The 24,487-nt window shown below is 36.5% G+C and overlaps 1 protein-coding gene across 9 annotated transcripts in view; it reads right to left on the reverse strand.

Moving 5' to 3' along the window:
* Positions 1 to 24,487, reverse strand: part of PTBP2 (polypyrimidine tract binding protein 2) — a gene marked incomplete at its 5' end in the record, with an annotated part of 114,216 nt that overhangs the window by 20,029 nt on the left and 69,700 nt on the right. For 2 of the 9 annotated variants that reach the window (XR_014026222.1, XR_014026223.1), the window contains 6 exons: positions 17,951 to 18,084; positions 18,205 to 18,282; positions 18,386 to 18,602; positions 20,019 to 20,111; positions 20,518 to 20,551; positions 21,989 to 22,143. Coding sequence is in view for 6 of the 9 variants with exons in the window: in XM_081326115.1 (XP_081182241.1) it covers positions 17,952 to 18,084; positions 18,205 to 18,282; positions 18,386 to 18,602; positions 20,019 to 20,111; positions 20,518 to 20,551; positions 21,989 to 22,143 (710 nt within the window). Of the gene's footprint in view, positions 1 to 2,476; positions 4,026 to 14,828; positions 16,042 to 16,486; positions 18,085 to 18,204; positions 18,283 to 18,385; positions 18,603 to 20,018; positions 20,112 to 20,517; positions 20,552 to 21,988; positions 22,144 to 24,487 lie in introns of those variants that run through there. The other 7 variants (XR_014026224.1, XM_081326115.1, XM_081326116.1 and 4 more) reach the window with 7 other exon arrangements.

The raw sequence follows: 24,487 nt of genomic DNA on the forward strand, positions 1-24,487 counted from the left end.
GACACAGGGAGTTTACTTCTCCCTTGACCTGCAGCCTTCTGCCTTTCTGAATCCAGCTCATCAAGGTGGGATGGTTTTGTTTTTGTTTTTCTGGATCTATGGTAACTCGTGACTTCCAATAATACCTTTCTCATCTCACTAAACTCCTCCTTCATTATATCTTCTGGTGATCTAATACACATCTCAAATCAAGCTTTTTAAACAGAAAAGGTAAGACTTAGAAACAGTTTTTGCTTTTGGTCCTCCCTGCCGTTGAGCTGCCAACCCCACTCCTCTATTTTCTGGCTAAAAGGGAGGAGGTGCTGTTAGTTACTCCCCTACTATGTTATTAGGCTTGTTCAAGCAAAGGCTTTGATTCCCCCATAGCTTGGTGTAAGCTCTTGAGGGAGCTGACTTCTTCTTAGTCTATATTCAGCATATTCATTTCTAGACTGAATGAGAGTCTGCATATTCATGAGACATCAACCCTTTTAAAGTAAGAGGGAGACCCAGCTAGCTTGAATCAACATGATGTCTTCTAGGAATACCTGTCCCCTGCACATGCGTGCTAGTCATTTCCAACTCTAGGAATGCTCTTCAAAGCCGAAGAGCCAGTGCTTGTCCAAGGACGTCTCCGTGGTCATGTGGCCAGCATGACTAGGCGCCAAAGGCGCATGGAACGCTGTTACCTTCCCACCGTAGTGGTCCCTATTTTTCTACTTGCATTTTTACGTGCTTTCAAACTGTTAGGTTGGCAGAAGCTGGGACGAGTAACAGGCACTCACTCTGTTACACGGCACTCGGGATTCGACCCGCCAAACTGCCGACCTTCTGATCGACAAGCTCAGCGTCCTAACTCACTGAGCCACCGCGTCCCTTGTGACACACAAACACACACACACACACTGCTCAAAAAAATAAAGGGAACACTTAAACAACACAATGTACTGTATTTAATAGTAGGATGTCTTATCTTGTGTTCCCTTTATTTTTTTGAGCAGTATATACATATAAATATTCATCCTAGGTATAATTTTGTTCCCAGGACTGCTACATCCCCTCCCCAAAATAAAAGTCTTAGGTTAAGCTATCATGACCTTTTGGAAGTAGTCAATTGTAGTGAGGCCATCTTCACAATAATTTCATTTTACTATGGGTCTACTTTAGTCTAGCACTGCATAGATGTGTTGTGCTAAAAGCTGGTTGAATACCATCATCTGGAAGGTAACATGTCAGGGAAGGCTGCTTTAAAGTCAGTGCCTGTAGAACTAGGACAGGCAGAGCCAGGAGAGAAGTAAAAAGAAGGATCAGCCTAGAATCACTTTGTAGCCACAAACCAACTCCAACGTCCTTGACTTCCATTGACCCTTATCAAACTGTAACCAGTTGCTGACCATTAGTTGAAAAGATTCCTGTGCGTAGATTTTTAGCAATAAATAAGTTAGACTGAACCTTTTGTGCCTGACAGTGCCTTCTTCAATCTTCAATATACAGTAAGAATTATCTTGTTTATTAAAGTTAAAAATCATGCAAAATTAAGAATCAATCTTAATTCTTTTCTCTTTATGCCTTCAGATCAATGCACCTATTAGGTTTATAAATAAAACTGACCGGGTCTAAGGCATCTTCTGGTTCCTATAAGCAAGCAAGTGGCTCCTACCCACATTCATCAATTAAAATGTATTCCCTACCTATTAAGTCAAACTGTAATAATTAAACTTTGCATCTTGAATATTGTGTATATCAAGTACTCCTGTGAAATGGCAAGACAATATAGTAGTAACACTCCAGTGGCTCTAAGATTCACATAAGCTGATATATACTATTTGCATTCCTGTAGAGCACTTGCTTGGGGTGAACCAATGTATCTACGCACCCTTCTTATGCACCCAACACTAGGTAAATCAATGGTCTATTAACTCCCTGGCAAAAATAATCAGGAATCTGTAATTGATTAATTCTTAGATCCATTAATCAGGCACTTGGAATAAGAACTCATTTTCAAAGTAACCATTAACAATAACTGTGATCAAATGAGACTTTCACACTGATTTGATTTTTATTTGCAGAGGTCATTGTTTTATTAATGAAAGGAAAATGAACTGCAGAAGATAGATTAAATAGCTTAGAATAGTGTACGGACCCAATTGCACATGATACAGGTGATGGAAATGAACAGAAATGGGAATGAATAATGCTTTTGCATCAGAGATAACCACTAATGGTAATCAAGAAAAGAGTGAGATTTCCTATAACAAAAAACAGAATAGAATATAATGCAGTGAGCCATGTGCAAATCTGTACGTTGGGGAAACAAAACAACCACTTCATAAACACATGGCACAACATAGAAGAACAAACCCATCAGGACAAAATTCAGCAGTCCATCTGCATTTAAAAGACAAAGGCCACTCTTTCGAAGACAGCAAACTCCACAGAGGAACTGATGTGTAGGTTCGGAGGTTTTGCTTGATAACAAAATACAGGAAACCAGAAGTTGCCTTCCAAAGTATGTGTTTATTCATCTGAATAGAGACGGGCTTTTTTAAAACAAATGCGAAAAGCATCATATAGCAAAGATGTCTTATTTTTATACTATTTTGGTTATATAAGCACTTCACCCAGCAAAGCTGGCACTCAGAAGATTAAGACTTCGCCCCTTACGGCTGGCACACTATAGATAAGAAACTAGAAAGCAGAAGTAGCTAGCAGTTTCCCTTTTGGGTGTTTCCCCAGGACACCATCTGTTCACTCTAGGTGTTTCCTCAAGACTTGAGTTAGAACATTGGGTGTTTCCTTTGCTGTCCTTTCATGACCCAGAATTCAGAGGCCTGCAAGTTACCAGAGAAAGAGGAGCCATCTGGACACATTCACTGTCCCCTAAGTCCTGGTCATCAGAACGGTGGTTTAAAAGAGGGGTCAAAGAGGCCATCTATGTCAAAATTGAACAGCCCTCTCTCAACAGAGGGGGAGAGATATGACATCATCTATCTCCAGTCTAAAACACAGTCCTTTCAGCGGTTCCAAGAAGGCGCCACACACATTTGCACTACTCAGGTGATCCTGATGACACAGCTAAACCTCCAGGTGGCCTCAATGACTCTCTAAAAGAATGCAAATGACCAGCTGTCTGCAAGGAGTATAAATCCTTCCGTTCCCTACCATCCAGTTAGAGCTGAAGAAGCTTCTTGGATGAGAAGAGAAACATCTTCGAAGGAAAACAAGAAAGTCCAGTTGCCTCGTGAAAAAGCAGCTTTGGGAAGGGATGGAAGAGATGTTGGAATTCATTTAGTCCAAATTCACTAATATAGCATTCCCAACAGATCTGCCTCCTTCAACGAGACTCCACCGCCTGGAGGTAGTCCAGAGCAATTCTTACTCTTAGGAACTTTTTCCTGATGCCCAACCAAAATCCATTTTCTTTCCATTTAAATCCATACCTTCTGAAATAATCCTAGACAATCCTGCTCCATCTTCATAGAAGTCCTTTAATACACGTAGTCCTCAACTTACAATTAATTTAGTCCAAACTTATAACGCCACTGAAAAAAGTGACTTTTTTACCATTTTTCACACAGATGACTGTTACAGCATCCCCGTGGTCACACGATCAAAATTCAGACACTTGGCAACTGACTTATATTTATGATGGTTGCAGTGTCCTGGGGTCATGTGATCAACTTTTGTGACCTTCTGATAAGCAAAATCAATGGGGAAGCCAGTTTTACTTAACAAATGTGTACTAACCTAACAACTTGCACTTAACAGCTGTGGCAAGAAAGATCATTTTGTTGTTGTTAGTTGCGAAGTAGTGTCCAACCCATCGTGACCCCATGGACAAGGTTCCTCCAGGCCTTCCTGTCCTCTACCATCTTCTGGAGTCCATTTAAGCTCACGCCTACTGCTTCAGTGACTCCAACCAGCCACCTCATTCTCTGTCGTCCCATTCTTCTCTTGCCCTCAATCTTTCCCAGCATGAGGCTCTTCTCCAGTGAGTCCTTCCTTCTCATTAGGTGGCCAAAGTATTTGAGTTTCAACTTCAGGATCTAAGAAAGATCATACAATGGGGCAAATACCACATGTCAATTCTCTGGCTCAGTAACAGAAATTTTGGGCTCTATTGTAAGTCATAAGTCAAGAATGACCTGTATTGAAGGCAAATATGGTTCTCTGCAATCTTTCTACGCTAAACATATGCAGCACGTCCAACTAAGTTTTCCTTCCTTCCCTCCTTTCCTTCCTTCATGCTGGTGGTTCTCATCCAGAAAAGCTCTGCTTCTTAAAGTCTTTTTTAAAATGTACTGCTCAGTCTAATTGTATGATCTGACCAATGCAGATTAGAGAAGAATGAGCATTTTTCTTGACCATGACATTTTACTTCTGCAAATACAGTCTAGGGCAATGTTTTGTAACAAACTTCCCGAGTCCAACATAAATACATGCAAAAACCCTTTCCTAATCCTGCAATAGTTGCACTCTGATCTTCTGTTTTAGAAAACACAATTCCTGACTGTTTTTAAGACTCACAATGGGGACTCCTGCTCAGACATTGACAGGATCTCTGCTATAATCCTGTTCACGGGGGAAGCACTACAGTGGCAGGTTGGATGCTAAATGCAAATAATTTTAGAGAAATCAGAAAAATTGCAAGGCAGTGTCTGTAATATCTACGGTATAAGAACAATCCACGCACCATTGCAAAATGTGAAGAATAGAAAGAGATGTTAAACAGGTCAGTGACTCTTACTTCATTTAGCACCGCATACTCTTGCTGCCAATTCAGGCCTCTTTAAGGAAAAGGTAGAAGAGTGGGGATCAGAAAAAGGAAAGAAGGAGAGGTTGTCAGAATACAAGCTAATTTGAGGGCTAATCCACATGGAGCTCCATTTCCATCTGTCCTGTTTGCCATCGTTCGCTCCCTAGAGACTAAAATGGACGATCTGAAACTTGAGCTAGCCACGAACAAGGAGTGTATATCGGAGGTGGTGACCCTTTGAGAGCTGTATGCCATGAAATGTCATTTTGATGTATGCCGACTGGTGTAAATTCAAAGTAACTTTTTCTTTCTTTCTTTCTCTTTCTTTCTTTCTTTCTTTCTTTCTTTCTTTCTTTCTTTCTCTTTCTTTCTTTCTTTCTTTTTCTATAATGAATGAATGAATGAATGAATGAATGAATGAATGAATGAATGAATGAATGAATGAATTCTGTTCCTTTCATGAGGATTTCTGCATCTGCTTAGAGGTGCATGGTAAAAAAAATGACACACCAAACAAAGTTCACAGTTAATGTTCTGCCTGTAGATCCCTTCTCCTACTCAACTTGAAACAGAGCCATTGACTTTCTAGCAATATTTAGAATTCAAACCGTTACGGGATTAATGTGTTTTTTAAAAAATTTTCTGCTTAGCACATCACACTCTTCACCGATAGTCGAAGGAGATGCAGCTGCTACTTATAATCTATAATACTTGAAAACTGAAGCACACTTTACTCAGTGGTACAAACATCTAACAGCCACATCATTTAAAAACAGTCTGTTGGGGAAAAGAAAAGGAAAAAAAAAGGATCAGCATACACCTGGATATGTGGAAGACATGTCCAGTATCTTTGGTTGTCATCCTTCTGCAGAATTTTAAACACTGTATTCTCATCAAAACCCAAGAGATTTTATTGGGATAGCACAAATTTATGAGTTTACCTATTAGACAAAGTTGTTTTAAACAGGTGTGAAACTCAGCTCTGCATTCATTGGCTATAGTTTGACAATTATTATATTTTTATATTGTTTTAGGCTGAATCACTTTTATAAATTTATTTAAACGATCTGCTGTTAAAATGTCTATTCTTTTCAGAAATGAATGTTTACATATAATTTATATCTGGTCAGTATATTTGCTGTCATAGCTGAGGATTCTGGCTGCATTTGTTTACAGAATGGCAACAGTTTTACAATTAAAAAGGGAGATGGATGACTGAGAGCTAATGCCAAATTGTTGGGTTTTTTTTAAATATATTGCTTCTATCTTCCTTTCCGCTACTTCTCCTTCCAATCTCTCTTCTAGGGAATAGTCTACACAATTCTGCACAATCAATGAAAGAGCTATTTGATTGCTATTTGCTATCTATTATTAAATTTGAAACTTTAAAGCCGCATAAGGCAGATGCGACAGATGATTTAACTTGTCATTTGTATTTAATACAATTTTCTTTCTTTCAACGTGCCTGATGAGCTTGACATTTTCTGGTGTCAGTGGCAAGTACCTTTGCATCTTAAGTACAATTTCTTATTAGATAAGTGGATTGCCAAAATGACGAATGAATATTGGGTACCCTCTAAATATAAATAGTAAGATTAGCTGATTTTTATTGAGCAAAATCACTCAAGATTAAGAGATTTGTGGGCAGGATGGGTGGGTTCATAAGTGTGAAACCAACTTTGTATGTCTAGAAAGCAGTAGCCAAGGGAAATAACCCAAGTTAGCAATATCAGAAAAGAGCTGGAAGGGACCTTAGAGGTCTTCTAGTCCAGCCCCCTGCTCAAGCAGGAGAACCTATACCATCTCAGACTAGTGACTGCTCAGTCTCTTCTTAAAAACCTCCAGTGATGGAGTACCCACAATTTCTGGAGGCAAGCTGTTCCACTGGTTAATTGTCCTCACTGTTAGGAACTTTCTCCTTAATTCCAGGTTGCTTCTCTCCTTGATTAGCTTTTGTGATTGTGTGATTGAAAAGATGAAACTTTCAGCGGCAGTTTTTCTTCCAGTATCTCCACATCTGTATCAACTTTCATGATTTTCATGGATCACGGATTTTTGAGTGAAATAACTACTGCACTATTAGTTTAGGGGAAATGTATTACCTGAATTTCTTGTTTTTTTTTAAAGGAAGCAAATGTTGCTTCCTTTTGGTTGCTGTTTGGAGATGTAGCTTTATAATGATGCTTCAGCAGGGACACGTTAGCCCCTCAAGATAGACTACACCAGGAAGCAGGCCAGGCATACTGTATTATAAAGCTGTAACAACATAATTTTGCAAGGCCTATGCTTCCCTCCTCTTCAAGGTCATACCTCCAGCTCTCTTACATGGCCACACTTACCTACTCTTCCTTGGGCTCAGAAATGAACTAGGGTGAGCCCAGTTAGCATTTCTCAGGGAATACCAGGTTTGGGGCACTCTCTGAATTCGGCATCAACTGGGCCAGCGATAATTCACAGGCTCAAAAGAGGAAGGGCAAAAGATCTGGATTACAACCAGCAGCTCCAAAAAAGTGACTCTTATTGTGTTCTCTCCCTTGTTCCAAACTTTAAAAGAGAAAGGCAGATTTTTAATATTGTAATCGTTGTAGCTGTATTAATTTATCAAGGGGAGGCATCACAAGGTTAACTGCCTCCATGGTTTTTTTAAAATTTGGGCAGACAAGAAGGCTACAGAGTTGTGTAGCAGAAAACATGACTAGCAGCAGTAGCATCTTTCGCTGAAGCATACTCTAAGTAAGATAGAAAAGCAGAAATCTCTTTAGAAGAAAATTTCTGAGAAACTACTGGACATTGTTTTCTAATTGCTTTAATAGTGATATGAGGAATATTACAAGGAGGATTGCAAATGGAATATCAGATATGGCGTTTGCACTGTGCTTCATTCCACCTAACATTAGGGTAGGTTTATAGTCTTGAAAGCAGGGAAATGGGCAAGTTCTTGAGGCAACAGTAGTGGCAGACAGAAAAACAGGTGCTGTATCTCATCCTGCCGATTTTCTCAGTGGGATCAAAATGGTCAGACTGAAGTACCTATTCCAAAATTGAGTTTTTCTAGTCATGTGAAATGACATTGGCTCCTGGGTCTCCTGAATAGGTGTAAGATCAATTGTTGGGGCTCATAATACGTTGGTGCTGGATTGAAGACACCAAATCATGTCTTTGGGGATTCTCAGGTCAAGGTAATTGTTGCCTTATACCTAGGTTTCCATGTTTGGAAACAATTACCTTGCTAATCAATATCCCAGATGTTCAAATCAATCTGAATCTCCACACCAGGTTGTCTATTTCACTTCCTCCAGACATAAAATGGGAGATACCATCACTTAAATTTCTGCTATTGGGAGTTACACATGATCTTAGATTCTTGTCGAATTCAGGGGTGTCACTCTGGTGGCCCATGGGACAGATGCATCACACGCAGGCCATGTCCACCCCAGCTCCACAAAGGCAAAAAATGTCACAGTACATCACATGACGTGATCAAGCTTGACACCCGTGGTCTAATTCATAAACTGTATTTTGTCATTGCAACTGAGAAAAGTCATCTAGTATGAGGGATGTTATCTGGATAGGGAGGAAATTCACTGTTGAACAAAAGTACTTGGAAGGGGACAGCCATGTATACTTAATGTACGTCTCTGAGATGTTATCTGTGCACCAAGTTGACAAACATAATTTCCTTGTTTAAGCTGCAAATTTATACAAGCTATTTCAGCTACTAAAAATGTAGGAGAATGGCATTAGTGCTTGTTGGATATTGTCTCTATACAACTATAAAGACATTATGTGCATTCACGCTGTACCCTCTTCACATGTTAATAGGTGTACTCATGTACAATTGAGCTATGATTTTTTTTCTTCTAGAAGTGTTAATTAGCAGCCTTTTGTCTTCACCCAACTACATTTTCTTGTTGCTTTAGGTTCTGCATAAGTTTACAATATGTACAGGATTAATAGAATGCAATTTGGACTGCCAAGCCATAACCTGCAGAATTTTTACTGCCCATTATAGTAATGAAATAGTAACAAAAATGTATAACCAAGACAAAAGACTTTTCTATGCAAACAAAGAATGAGTAGTAAATTCCATTAAGTAATTATCTTTTATCAGAAAGAGATCAGACCTTGATCACTTGAATACATCAATCATTGCCTATGAGACATCTATTAAAAACCCAATTTCGGCCATCCTTCTTTTTGAAGAAAATAAACAAATAGTTGATATATTCAGAGTACTGCTCATATGTGGTGATGCGCCAAAGGAACAGTTTAGAACAGTGTAATATTTTTTATAGCAAAAGGAAAGAATTAAGCTAACTGTGAAGAGACTTGTTTGAACTTTTATATGTTTTGCCTTTCTCTACCAGGCAGAAATCAGCTTTTCATTAAATTTCCATGAAAAAAACAAATTCCAACTGATAATGCCCATTACTGTTTTCCTTGCACCTTCTCTTGAAAAAGTAGTTTATCTTTCATGCTAGTGCAACACACAATTCTAATCTTAATTTATAAACTACATATATACGTAATTAGTTAATGCAAGTTTTATAGCAAAACTTACTTGGCCAGTGTAGGAATCTACTTCCCTTTAAGGAGAAAATAAATAAATAAACTAGTTGGCTGTGTGGGGATCCAGCATGTTTTTTTTAAATGTTCAAGTGTCTTTTCAGTTGTTTTAAAATTTCAGTGAAGCATTTTATTATAACTTCCTAAAGCAAATGCATCTTTGGTATTTACTGTTTTTATTAATGCTAAAAATATGTATTTTTTCCAGAATAGGATGTGCTATAAAGCCTAATTTCCACAGAATGGAATAAGGTTGCTTACTTTATTTGTTCTGTGAAAGCTGTTAAGATTTCATGCAAGCAATAAGGTGATACCAGCTCATATTGTCCAAGTACAAAAATGGAATCAAATCCTGGCTACATACTAAAATACTGTGCTCTAAGTTATTATTTTCAATGGCTTCCAATAATTGCAAAAAATCCCTGCTAGCAATAATGTTCTGAAAGGTCATGATGATGATCTGGCATTTCATTGGAAGAACTGTAGAGAAATAATTTACTTACCTTTAGCAATTATTTCTTCAATAGTTCTTTTGTTGGATTTTTAAAACCTTGTTTAAAAATTTTGTTCAATAATCAATTCCACTGAGTGTAGCATCCTTTAATTTTATTTTAAAAGTGAACGAAAGGGCAAGACACCATAAATAACACATGGAAGCTTCTCTATCTTTACTATGGTATTAAAATTTGCATTTCTACACATTCCGAAGGAGGAATGAAAGGGAAACACATACTATAATGCTAGTTCTTACAGGACTTATTTTGCAGCAACAGCCTAATATGAAATGCATATTTGTAAAGGGACAGAAGAAAAATGTGCATCCCATATAAATGGTGTGGAATAGTTACCTTAGGATATTGATTTTGAAAAGAAGATAACTAATGTGTAAGATTGAAATCATGAAGAATAATTGGGAGAAAGCAACTTTACTTTCAGAGAAGGAAAGTCATATTGATAGAGTGTGTATTTCAGTAACTTAAATGTCAAGAAAATGACCTACACTTGAGGCCAACCTTAAATATGAAGCCATCTCTGGAAGGACAGTTTTAAGCATGAAAAATAGGATTCTACCAATTAGATTTTTAGAAGATGCCAAAGACACACAGTTAATAGCTTCTGAGTGCTAATCAGAAATAAAATGGATGTTCAGAAAGCTGTTGCTAGGGCACCGGGGTGGGTGGGTGGGTGGGTTGGAGAATCATCCAAATAATGTGCAATTCAAAAATTAAAAGTGTGATGCAATTACTAATCAGTAAAAATGATCTTAATAAATCATTCAGCATTACATTTGCTCTTCATCAACTAAAGCCAAGGTATCTGAAGTTATTTACATTTTTAAAAGGCTCACCTGGCATTGCAAGTAATATTCATATCATTTGCCTGTCACCTGACAGTAGGATACAATTCTTGTTTATTTTGAATTTTTTGGAATGAACTTACAATGAACAAAATTTAGAAAGGAATCCACTCAATGTCAATGGGCAAAATGCTGAAGAAAATACACTATTGGTTTCGAACTCTTATAATAAGGGAGAATAAGTAATGTATATCTTGCTACAATAGTTGCTAAAGATGGGAAGTTGGAGAAAGGTAGAAGATAGTATGTACTTCCATGGCCTAGTAATGTTGAAAAGAAGAGAAAACTGCTGGAAGGAAGGAAACTTGAATATAGTAAAACAATGGACAATAAAACAAGAACAGATTGGGTGAAAAATAAAAAAGGTGAATAATGAACTATAAGGCTCAAACTGCAAAATAAACATATGAAATAAAAATGAATGGAGATGAAAGAAAAGACCAAGAAAATTACTTTTGGATGGAGTGACAAGATTGTCAAAAAGAGATGCAGAATGCAATGTGTGAATCAGTGTACAGATTTGGAGGAAGGCAGGGTGCCTTGCAAGGATATCACTGTACAGAAAGGACTGTGAAGGGTTTAAGTCAGATTTCCTAAACTTTTATCTCTATGGAGGTGTGTGTGTGTGTGTGTGTGTGTGTATTTCCTTACTATTTCTGAATCTTTTCTTCATAAAGTTTATTACACTTTGAAAGGAAATACTGTGATCAGTAAGTATGTATGCAATAAGTTACATTTAGTAACCTTTTATTTGTGTGTTTGACTGGTACATTTGACTGGTAGAATCACTGTTGAAAGAGACTATTTAGGCCAATGAGTCCAATTCTCCACTGTGTAATCCACATTTCTTAAAGCATTAACTGTCCATATATCTGTTTACATTTATCACGTGATAAGGAAGAACTCAAAGAGGTGTGTGCAAAATAATTAAAATATGAAAGCATTCTGAGTATTTTGTGATCCAAAAATCCACATTTAAAATTTTTCGAAGATGAAACAAAGCATGCTGTTTTAAGTGTTTTGTTTTGTTTTGTTTTGTTTCAGACAATGTTATCAGAACACTATGGTTTGGTCTCTTGCAATTAATGACTACCTGAATGCAGTAATTGGCCTAGCCTTCCTGCAGTAGCTGTGGCGACCCCAGTTGTTATGTTGGTGAGGTGGAAGAATGGCTCAGTATTTGGGAAAGGGCTCTTAGCAGCATTTGGAGAAGCTAACGGTGCTAAATGGCACTCATTTAGGTTTCTGCTCTCCGTTAGCAATCCGGGAGACTAAAAGTAAAAGCCAGGAGGAAAAGGATCTGTCTCCTGTAGTACTCTATCAGAATCCCAAAGGGATAGTAATGGTAACCAAAAGGAATCAGAGAATGCATTAGTACTGATATAGGCACATATTAAATGTGTGAATAAAACCAAGCGTGAATTTAGTTGCACTTGATTGCCTGGCTGTCCTTAGGTAGTGGAACTCCACCTGCCCAACATGGCAAGGCACTCAACAGGCCTCCTCAATCCCCAGGAGTGGAGAAGCACGGTCAAGGCTGGTGCAGAGTGCAGCTGCACGAATGCTTTTGGGGGTCTCCCGATACTCCCATATTACACCTCTGCTCCGTGAGCTGCACTGGCTTCCAGTTGCCTTCCGGGTGAAATTCAAGGTGCTAGTGATGACATACAAAGCCCTACATGGCGTGGGTCCGGATTACCTACGGGAGCACCTACTGCCAGCGTCAACACCCCTCCGTCCTGTGCACTCCCACAGAGAGGGCCTCCTCAGGGTGCCACCGGTCAGAGAATGTCGGCTGGTGACCCCCAGGGGGAGAGCATTCTCTGTGGGTGCGCCAATCCTTTGGAACCGCTTACCAGCTGAAATCCGGATGGCCCCCGACCTTCGCTCCTTCCGGCGTGATCTAAAAACGTATCTATTCCAACAAGCCGGCCTGGCCTGATGGATTTGGGTTTTAAAATTTTCTCACTCTATTGTTTTATTGTATCTTACTTTATTGCTCTGTACACCGCCCTGAGTCCTCCGGGAGAAGGGCGATATATAAAACAAATAAATAAATAAATAAGGCAGATTCTACACGTCAGCCATTCCATTCTTGGCATCAGAGTTTGCCTTAATAGGCCAAGTTCTGTAATTTCTTCGTTTCTTAGAAAAGACCTTGGATGAACCCCTGGAGAAGCGGCGTTCAAAAAGCCTTGAGGACTCAAACTTGCAGTGGAGTTATGCATCGACTAAAGTCCTTAAATACAGCCCAAGCATTAGTACCACCTGATGGACATTTCATTCCCAGCAACAGATAAGAATCCTGATTCCAAGCAACTGAGGTTCTACGCTGACTAAGTGTATTGATTTGACCGGTGGAAGAGAAAGATTCATTTTGTGTTACCTTAGTAAGGCAAGAGTAAAGCTTTCGGGTTGAGATAATCTGGGCTTTTGAAAATAAGGTTTAGGCAACGTACATTAAAAGCTTATGAGGTTTTAACAGATTTTTGAAAGAAATATTTAGGTTTGTGGGCTAATTAAAATTCGCTTTCTGCCTTGACTGCACTTCTGAAGATACCTGAAAGAATGATAGAAGTTAAAAAGTTAAAAGCCGATCCCACTTCACACGCTCTTTATAGGTATTCCTCAGGAGCATATCGAATGTCATAGGAACCTGCTTCCATATAATTTCTATAAAATATTATAGAATATTCTATTATTAAAAATAAAATAAGGGCTGATTTCTCCAAAGATTCAGAGGTTGGTAGATGTGAGCAGGAATTGACATCCTAATTATTCTTGTAGTCATAGGAAGAAAAGTGAGGGAGCGAAGGTTTTTTTCCCCCTAAGTTCTCACTGTTTTCTTAAGGTCAAACCACAAGTTCCAATGAAACACAAGCACCTGTTTTGTTTTGTTGTTGTTTTCTCAATGAAGCACAGCCAATGTAAAATTTCACGTTCTGCACACTGGAACTACTGAGGATAGATCTTGATATCCTGTGTGGTATCTTCTCCAGTATTTGAGGACTGCTATTATATTCCCTTTTCAGGCTTTTCAAAATTAAACATGCTCAATTTCTTCATATGGTTTTGTTTCCCTCACCCTAATCATTCTGAACATGCCTTCTACGAATCTGTTCCAATGTTTGAATTCTTCCTTACAACTGTCTTGCCAGAACTGCTATAATACCGGTACTTGAGCTGATGTCTAGCCAATGGAAAATAAAATGGAATGATGATCTCCTGTAATTTGGGAATGATATTGTTCATTCAGCTAAATTTACAATCGACAGCATTACACTGATGCCTACTTGATTTTTAGTTAACAATCCTCCAACATCTTTTTCACCAAATATTCCTGTCCAGCCAAATATCCCCTTATTGTAACCATATGTCTAAGTTCAATAACTTTACATTTGTCTCTATTAAGCTCAGTCTTTTTCTCTAACCCATTCTGACTTTTGCTTTACTATTTTGTAATATATGCAAATTTAGTAAGCAATAGTTTGACCTTTTCTTTGCTACCTATCAATATTATGGTGTCTTTATTAAGCAATTGATATACTGGCTTATTATTATATATACTATTTTTAATCATATTCTGAACATTTCTGATGACATTTTGTTATGTTACTATTGTTCTTGGCATCCACTGACAACTGGTCTGTAACTATTGTGTCATTATTTTCTATAATCCTTGGCTTCCTGTATACACTTTCCCTTAATGATCTGTTGACCTATCTTCTTCTATACACTCTTTGCTTTCAAAAACTTTTATTACACCTTTAACTTTTTCTACTGTCTTCATTTCCCCCCTCTTCATTGAAATGATTTGTAACTGAAATTTATTTATTTATTTATTTATTTTAATTCCATTTATATCCCGCCCTTCTCCACAGACTCATTGGTAATTTTTTTAAGGAGCTCCATCGGTTCATGGCACATCATCTTATAACATGTTGGCCACATTCAGTTTTAATTTTCCTTCAACTGTTCTGGCTACTTCCATTTCCTTTATTAGAGTTCTTCCTATTGGTTAGAATCAATGAAACCACAGTTGATTCTTGTGTGTGTGTGTGTGTGTGTGTTTATTTTTAAGAAAAACCTTCTGAAAGCAAAAGTTTTCAGCAAGACAAATCAAGACTTCTTGGCACACTTAAGTCTTCTGTTAAATTTCCAAAGTCTTAGTTTCAGATGCTTATCTATTTTATTTTTATGTTTCAAGGAAGATAAATATAAATATAAAAGTTGTATTTTTTATAAAAGAACACAGTCCAGTAAAAATGCTGAAACAGCAGGAATAAAAAGTGGAAGTTAAACAGTAATCATACATACTGTATGCTTTTTACACCCCAGAAATCCATCTCCAGATTTTACAGCCTTGGGCACTTTTGCCAAGGGTCTGCCTTAAGAGGAATACCGCAGAATGAATGCCATGGGTTCGCTCTGCATCTTTGCAAAGCTAAGTGACTCTGCAGTATACCACTCATCTTTTCTCCTATAAACAATCAAGTTGGTCTACTGCATAATGCAAAGCAGTTTGTCATGTGAGAGAGCTGTTTTTCCAAATACCTTAAATGACAAAAGATGCCTTTTGTACTACATTCTTAGAACAGCATGTACAGTTTACATTGTCTGCTTTTTAATTACAAATCACCTAATCTTTTTTTGAAAGGTAAAAAAAATGAAATACAAAACACTTTTAACAAAGATATTTAAATGCAAATATTGCATCATTTTTGGTAAAGGGAATTTATTATTCCCCCCCCCCTATTCCTCAAATTCTGTTCACAGGCATATATGAGGACTGGCTAAGTTATTAATTGGGATTATATCTTCCTACACAAGTGAATGAGTTCTGGCATGTGCCAAGGGAATAATTATGTTTAAAAGTCCTTGATATTGTCTGAGTTCATGTAAAATGATTCATTAAAATGATGTTTGAATTTAAATTAGTAGTTCAAGTTTCCTGAAGAGCCTCAAACAAGTCATTAATATACCATTACGTAAACGTAGATTTGGTTCATTATTAGTATAAAATTGTAAGCTAGATCCCAGTAAAATTAATAAATCTCAATCATACATGATTGTGTACTGAGATTTAAATTAGCTAAAGCAAAAATCAACCTTTAAATGTAGTTCTCATAAAAATAATTGGTGATATATATATACAATTAGAATCTGAACTAGTGTAAAACTCGGAGGATAACATATTCAGCACCTTTTAGTTGTTATTTAGCAGTTGACAAGGTTTGCCCTCTGTTTTTTTCTGCTCCTACCCATCCCTCCATTGAGCAATTTGACAGTTTAGTTAACCCACGTAATACCTGTGATAAGTAGAAAGGCTTTTTTAGCAGACACAGAAAATGGAAGATGAAACTGCAGCAGAAGCATGGCAAATCTGAAAAGTTAATTAGTGCATAAATCTATTTTAAAAACAAAAAAGATAGAACTTACAAGCTACGATAAAAAGTTATGTCTTTAAAGCTATAGGTTATATAACAGGGTGGGAAATGTTTAATATCCATTTCTATAAGGGAAGTGGTTAGACTTCCAAATGTATAAAGTTATCTATGCTGTCCAAAATATTATTTCTTTCCACAGCATTTGATTTTTATATAGCATAAGTTAAAAAATCAGATTATTATGCTTTTCCCACCCTGACGGAGAATAAACATGAATTCAAAAGCACAGTGGAAGTGGGGGAAAAAGAAGAAAAGAGAGAAAAGGCAGCAGAGAAAGACAGAAGAGGTGAATACAGAGCTACAGAAGTGTTTATTGAGCATGCTACAGAGGCAAGCAGCGTACACATAAGAAGAAATTAAACAACCATCAAACCTCCCAACTTTGTTAGAAAATTAATTTTTAATTGTGCCGCTTTCAAACTATACTGAAATATTACATTTCTAAAGATGTAAAAACTCAACTAATAGAAAATATACATGACCTTTTTCTACATAGATAACATAATCTATGACTCTTGGAACTAAATACATCAATTGCAAAAAGTATTGGTCATTTGAACAGAATCAGTAAAACAGCCCAGATTGATAGAGGAACTGTTTCCAAATGAATTTTTTTTCCTGTAGATTCTGAGCCATGTTTATAGTAAAGGCAGATCCATTTCTAGATATAAAATATTTTGAAGAGATTTATTAAAACTGAATATTACAATGCAAGGTAAATTAAGACTAAAGGCACATAAACTTTGGTCCCACCTGGTTGTCAGTTTTGTTTTTGTTTTTTTATAAAGAAAACTGCCAAAAATTATTAATCTTTCTGCAAAAGTTTGCAATACATTTTCTTCATCCTTGAAATACATGCACCAACTCCTGAACTAGCTAGACCAGTCTGAACATGCTCAGAAATCCACAACCATATTTCAAATTGTAATTACTAACTAAAAATGGCAATATATATTTAAATGCATGTAAGTTATGTCAACTTCAAAAAACATCTACAAAAAATATTCAGCCACAAACAAGACATTACTTAGTGCCAACATTTATATGATTTGCCCCAGAGTGTGTTTACAAAAAGGTTAAGACTTTATACAACTTTTTCCACTGAGGCTAAGAGCCACAGGAACTAACAAAAAAACAGAAGAATCACTTTTAGACTTTTAAAGAAATTAACTCTTTGCATCTTTGTAGTTCTGACTAAAGCCTATATTTTCAACTAAACTAAATCTGAAATACAAAGGCCATTTTTATTGAGAGAAAGAATAATATGCTGTATTTCTTTTCAAGAAGAGCAACTGATTTTGCTTTAAAAATGTTTCATGGAAAGCTGATAAATCCCAAACAGAAGAAAAAAAAAAGCTTAACCCTTTTTACACACTCTTGCCTAATACATATTTGGCATAATCCTGCTGAAGTTAGGTGCAACAAATTCCCCCTGAAATCAATGCTCTAATTCTTTGATTTCAATGGAATAAATGCAAGCCTAACGTTCACTGGACTGCACCTATTAATTCCCATATAATGTGCCCCAAACAACCAAATTTTTAACTAGTAAATGCAACTCTAAGTTTTCCTTCTTTAAGGCACGTATGTTAACTAAGTTGAAAAACTACGGGATTTCCTCAGAATCCCCTTTAAACAAAATGGTTTCATAAACATATGCAAAACCAGCAGATAATATCACTGCTTCTTCCTTGCAAATCCTTTTTCATTTCATTTATACATAAACAATCAAGGAATGATAACAGCATGAAAAACAGATGTCCATCTCTGGTCCCCGCTTTCCCGAACAGTCATAGATGACAACACTAAACAATGTGATACAACCTTATTATTTTGATATCTCACTTCAAATGGTTGATTTGGAAAAAGAAACTCTCAGATGATGATTTTCTCCAAGATTGTAATTATGCAGATCAATCAAAGCCTGGATAGCTTCTTCTACTGTTGACATCTGAAGAAGGGCCATCTTGTGATCTCTTCTGGAACAAAGCAATGAAATTAGATACCAAAACAATACAAGAAAGTTTTAATATAAACCCTATTCTTACCAGACAGCTGCTCCCTCATTTTAAATGAAGTTTCAAAGAAAATGTGCTTACTGAAAAAATTTAAATGCTTTCACAGTGCCTCCAGTATTAGCAAACAACATGCGCAGGTCATCTTCTGATACTGACGGTCTACAAAAAGAAGTAGAAGAGAGACGAGAGACAGGAAAGAATTAAAAGCTAACATTTGGCTTTTACATGAATTTTTCAAGGAATTTGCTTAGCCAAGACTTACGGAATATTAGATAAATGAAGAGTTGCAGAGGGAGGAAAAATATTTTGAAAGTTTTTTGAACCAGGCTTCTTGAAACGGTGAAGAGGTGAATTGCCAAAATCTTTTGTTAATCCTTGGTCATCGAGACCTTCTCGAGGTAGCTGAACTGTTTGATGCTTGGAAAGAGTAACACGAATAATCTTGCCATACATTTTCTGCCCGTTAAGATGGCTCATAGCTAAAGAGAAACAACAAAGATTATTTGCTTCAGTCCTTATATCAATTTAACAATGAATTTTTTTTTTGATATATCTATTGTTTTAAAAAGAGCCTCTGATAGCAACTGGCTTTATTAAATGAAGAAATGAAAAAAAGATGTTTTTTTTTCCTTTATCTGCCCCAAGTACTGGAGGTTTCTCAGAGAAGAGTTTAAAACTTAACAACAAAAAAAACAACCCAGAAAAACAACCTAAATGATAAAAAAATAGTACATTTTGTTTATTTATTTTCATGCGTCTAGACCACCCATGAAATCTAAAATAAATAAATGAATTTACTATTTACCATTCCGGTGCATAATAGACATCTAATCTCAATCTGAGTAGCATAGTATAGAAATCCTTGGAAAAAAGGAGTACCTTAAAATGCCTGGTACTGTGAAAAGAGACTAACAAAGAAGCCTGGCCTTCCTATTTGGAAAGGGCACTCAATAAAGCAAGACCCTGCAGGCAAGAACGTTGCCGTCTCTATCATTTCCATTTCAAATTTTCCAGGGCCGTCTCGAACTCTTCCTCATTGAATTTCTACTATTATCTACTTAAAATTAAAACTAATTTTTAAGTTGCATTCTCGTCATTGTGTATTCAGTAAAGCAAAAGAGGAAAAAAACAAAGGAAAATAATGGCTTGTTTAATGTACAAATCAGATGATTTAATTATTACCAGTAAGTAGGCAGATCAATTTTATGATACAAATCTACAAAGACATGTTTCGGCAGAACTTTATTTTATTCAGACAGTAAACAACGGTGCATTTTTATAAGATGGAGCAGGATCTAAAAGAATTATATAATGTGCCACATACATTTTTTCCATTTCTTATAAATAATATTTAATGTAAGTAGGCAAGTTAATGAATTACCCTTATTAGTTTCCTTCCCTTCCTTCAAGATATTGTTTTTAATGCAACTTTGGAAGAAACTAGCATGAATCTGCAATATTCTGTTATTTACTATCCACCCATCACAGGTACAACTATGAAATTAATAAATTATCTCATAGGTACAGAGGGTTGAGCTCTAAAAAACCAAAGATCCAGAAAAAAAATTCTGTAGCTGCACTCACTGAAAAATAAAATTTGAATCCTGATAGTGTATTGTCTGATTGAAAGGTCTCATGTTCAAAAAATAATTATCTGTCTTTAGACCATATCAGGCAACTTTACAGACTTTATTCACCCCTACAGAAAACCTGCGGTTTTATAAACTGTGAAATACGAACAGTTTCCCAAATAATTTTAAGAAATTTAAAGAATTACTGAAAGCCAAGAAATGATACATGGAAGAGAGAGAGAGAGAGAGAGAGAGAGAGAGAGAGAGAGAGAGAGAGAGAGAGAGAGAGAGAGAGAGAGAGAGAGAGAGAGAAAGCAATCTCACCAAGCTGTGACTGGTTTCCATCAGCCATCTGTATGAGAGCACTGTCTTTCTTATTGTATAAAATCTTCACTCGTTGTACATCCCCATAAACACCTTTTTAGGATTAGAAAAGTAACCCAAAAGAAATAATATTTTAAATATAGCTAAATAGAATACTTTGAAACATCAATGAAACATTCGGACAGATCTTTCACTTCTTCCAGCATTCACACAAATGAATAAGAAGAACAAGATTTTGAATAGGTGGATTTTGAAAAAAGGAAGACATTTTTTGATATACCCTCAAAGCTATGAGAATGGTTTTAAATAAAAGACCATGCAAAATAAAATTACATGCATTAAAAGAAAAGTTTGCATCTATGGAGTTTAAAAATAGCAAAAGAAAAATAGCAAAAGATTTACTATTCAACTTTAAGCCAAAGTGCTAGCTATAAATAAGAATTAAGGTGAAACAAATAATTAAATCAATAATAAAAGTATAGTGCTAACGATAACATACCGAAGAGGGTAAACAGACTTTGGGGCGTAACCATCTTTAGAAGGAGAGAAGAGCAAGCAGCATAAGACAAGAAGAGAGAAGAGTCGAGGAAGAGCGGAGATGAACAGATCATCCATAACGAAGGGTGGTTCCCGCAGAATGGTGAGGTGGTCATGGATCATGGTTCAAGGCGGTTAATTGGGGCAAGTTGGTCCGAGGAACATTTTGTTCAAGCACAGAAGCATGAACATAGGGGATGGAGACAGGGGTGTAGACAAGGAATGCAAAGGATAGGATAGGGGAGGGTGTGGGAATTTGGGAAGAGACGGGGAAAGGGTAGGTGAGTACACAGGGAGAAGGATGAAATGGGGAAGGGAAACAGCAATGCAGAAGAAAAATAAGGAAGTGGGGAACAAAAAAAAAATAAAATATAGGTCAGTACATAGGAAATGCAGGAATTTGGTCAGAAAATGGTTGGTTTATGTATTGTACAAGAAAAACTGAGTAAAATGTAGTCACCCAAGACAAAATATGGGTAAAGTACATCCATATCATACAATAAATTACACTTCAATTGAACATGAAAAAACATGCAATAGAAACTTAAAGAAAAAAAATCCTCTAAACTTTAACTGCATAAGCATGTCTGGTTATGAAATGCAGGGAAAAGTCTTTCAAATGGCACTCTGATTCAAGCATTTTAACACGCAAGACTATGAATGACAAAAATGAGAGAAGTAGAATGGTTCAATATTAAAACAGAGGCCAATCAAATGGAACACATAGTCAAAATAGACAAAGCAATACAAAGTATCCCACATTTCATACCAGCTTCCACAGCAAGTCAAAGTAAAGATCCGAGGCAATAAAATGAAAAACTAAAAGTAACTTAGACTTCAGAGTTAAGGGAATAATAAAACAAAGGTCTTCTAAAAAGGAGACAAAATGAATAGCAACTGCAAAAGAAAAGAAAAATTACTAAGAGAGATTGAAGAGTGCTGCATCAAGATCGTTGGGAGGAACCTTCAAAGAAAAATTTGTTAGAGTTGTTCACATACATTAATACAACAAAAAGAGCAGAGATGTGTAAGCATGAAATGAATAAGCAAAGGAACTATAACAGCAAAATAGCAGTTTTATTAAATTCTATGTTTCAAAATGGAACACAGTTACAAAAATAAGCTTTAAAAAATTATCCAGAACATGCAAGTGTTTACTCTCTCTAATTTTTTTTTTAATGAAACACGGTAGCCAAGTAGGAAAGGATTATTTTTAAAAGGCTAGCTACCTCCAAAATCAAAAAGTATTTTAACAGTACATGACATATTGGGATCCAGCCATAACACAATCTGAAGTAACATGAACAAATAAAAAGTCGATCTTAAGATATGGAAGCAAGCTCAAAATAAGAACTGTACATAAGAATTTGAAAAAGAATGAAGCATGGTCAGAGGAAAAAAAAGAATGCTGAAGAGAGAGTAGATACACTAACCTCTTCATTTAAATTGCTAACCAAAAGGACTGTGTTGCCACCAGTTGAAACTCCAGGCATACCCACACGACCAGCTGCTGCCGCTGCCGCCGCCGCAGCAGCATTTGGAATCCCCAAAGGACTCAGCGCTCCTGGAACAGCTGCAACAGGAAGCCCTAATTTTAAAATAAAGCGTATTTTACGAAACACACACAAGTCGCTCCAATATAGTCTAATTAATGCTCCCATTGCTGAAACCAATTCTTTATGATAAAGCAGACTCTATGGCAGTGTTCTCAACCTTGGCATCTATAAGATGTGTGGACTTCAACTTGCAGAATCATCCAGCCAGCATGCTCTTCAACTGACTAATATAAATCGAAGCAAATGATGTTATTTCTTTTACAACAGGTTCTGGGTTAAGACCTTTTTTTAAAAAAAAAAGAAAAAAGAAAAATTCCCTTCTAACAAAGGGGAGAAAAAACCTCTACATCGATTTGGGTTTGAAGCATTTTTACCTACATATTCTACAGGAAAAAAAGTAACAAAGGGAAAAGACTTTACTAAAGAGAGGATGCATTTTTGTATTTCATCATTCCTTGGAATTTAATAAATTCAATTTCTTAATCTGCAAGTTGCCTCTAATAATACTGCAAATTATCTACCAGAAGTGATGGAAAGCACACAGCCATACCGTATAAGGATGAAACTCTACAATGGACACCAACTATCACCCTTCCTAATTTTGAAGTCATCTTTGCCATTGTCCTGGCACAATGCCTTCTAAAGAAAAATCCTCTATTTAAGGGTATAAACTATATTCCATGACAATATTTCTCCAGAATAGTGTATTTACAATTACCTATCCTAAGTGTGAAATCAATCTGTATTAGTACCTTGTAAAACGACGATTCAATATTGCAGAGATTAATATAAAAATGTGCCTGTGCTGTGTATCCTTTGGTATTGAGTGGAAAAATTACTTGTAAACAGTATCAAAGTCTTCTGATAATGGATTAGGTACACTACAGTAGTGGCCAAAATTGTGGAAACCTTTTCGGAAAAGTGTACATTTGAGGTTTGATGGCTAATAACACCACTTTTTTGGGGGAGTAGTTCCATAAAATTATATATCAATGGAAAGATAATTTAATCAAGAATGTAATGCAACAACAATGTTATGTGATCGCTATGAAGTTGGTTGGGTTTTTTTTTGGTGTTCTTTCATTTAGTAAGCTTGTAAAATGTAATAAAATTAAAATAATGGTGCAAAGAGTTGACTGGTTGCCCAGAAAGCAATGTAAAATAGTATTATTAAGTGAACAAGGCTACAGGTATAAAGAAATTAGAAGAAAAATTGGTATAAGGAGACTCAGTCACTACAAAACCACACTGCTAAAGGCAGGAAAAAGTGCACAACGGCAAGTGATGATAGAAGAATTAAAAGGCTATGCCTACATGACAGAAGAAAATCATCAGGGCGTATACAAGATGAAATGGCGCAATGCAATGTGAAGTTGAGTGCAAGGACTGTTCGGCGCAGAATGCAGGAATTTGGCCTAAAATCTAGAATTCCATGAAAAAAGCCACTTTTATGTCTCAAACGAACTGGGCTAAAACCCATGTTACCTGGACAGAGGAACAATGGGACAGTGTTATTTGGAGTGATGAGACCAAGATCTCCCTGTTTGGTAGTAATGGGATAAAATAGGTAAGGAGAAGAATCGGAGATTTACATCCTGATTGCATTACATGTACCATGAAACACCCAGTCAGTGTTATGTTCTGGGGTTGTATGACATCAAAAAGTGTGAGCAGAATTTGTGTGATTAATGGGAATATAAATGGCCAAAAGTACATTAATGAAATACTTGAGCTCAAACTGAAGCCTTCCGCACAAGATCTTTTCCAAGACAATGGAGCATTATATTTCAACAGGATTCAGCTCCATGTCATGTTGCTGCTGTGTGCAAAAAATGGTTTCAAGATAATCATATTCCACTGCTGGAATGGCATGGCAAATAGCCCAGACCTTAACCCAATTGAAAATCTATGGAGCCGACTAAAGAAATTTGTTAGTCAGAAGCGACCCAGCAATAAAGCCCAGTTAACAGAAGCAATCATTCAATCTTGGTTTCACATTATAACAGCTGCAGAACTAAAGGACTTGGTTCACTCCATGGGAAGATGCCGTAATTCATGCTAAAGATTACCCAACTAAGTATTAACTGACATGGTGAAAATTTTTGTACATCTCAATTTTCTACATGTTTCACTTTTATTCTTTATAACTGCTATTCTAATAGCAAATCCTTTATAAAACTTATTGCATTACATTCTTGATTAAATTATCTTTCCATTGATATATAATTTTATGGTACTACTCCAAAAAAGGTGGTTATTAGCCATCAAACCTCAAATGTACACTTTTCCCAAAAGGTTTCCACAATTTTGGCCACTACTGTATATATGAATATTACCTGCACCTAGTATTACTAGACAAGAGTATCATAGCCTACT

This window comes from Vipera berus, assembly GCF_964194415.1.
Source record: "Vipera berus genome assembly, chromosome: 3".
In the NCBI taxonomy this organism is placed as follows: domain Eukaryota; kingdom Metazoa; phylum Chordata; class Lepidosauria; order Squamata; family Viperidae; genus Vipera; species Vipera berus.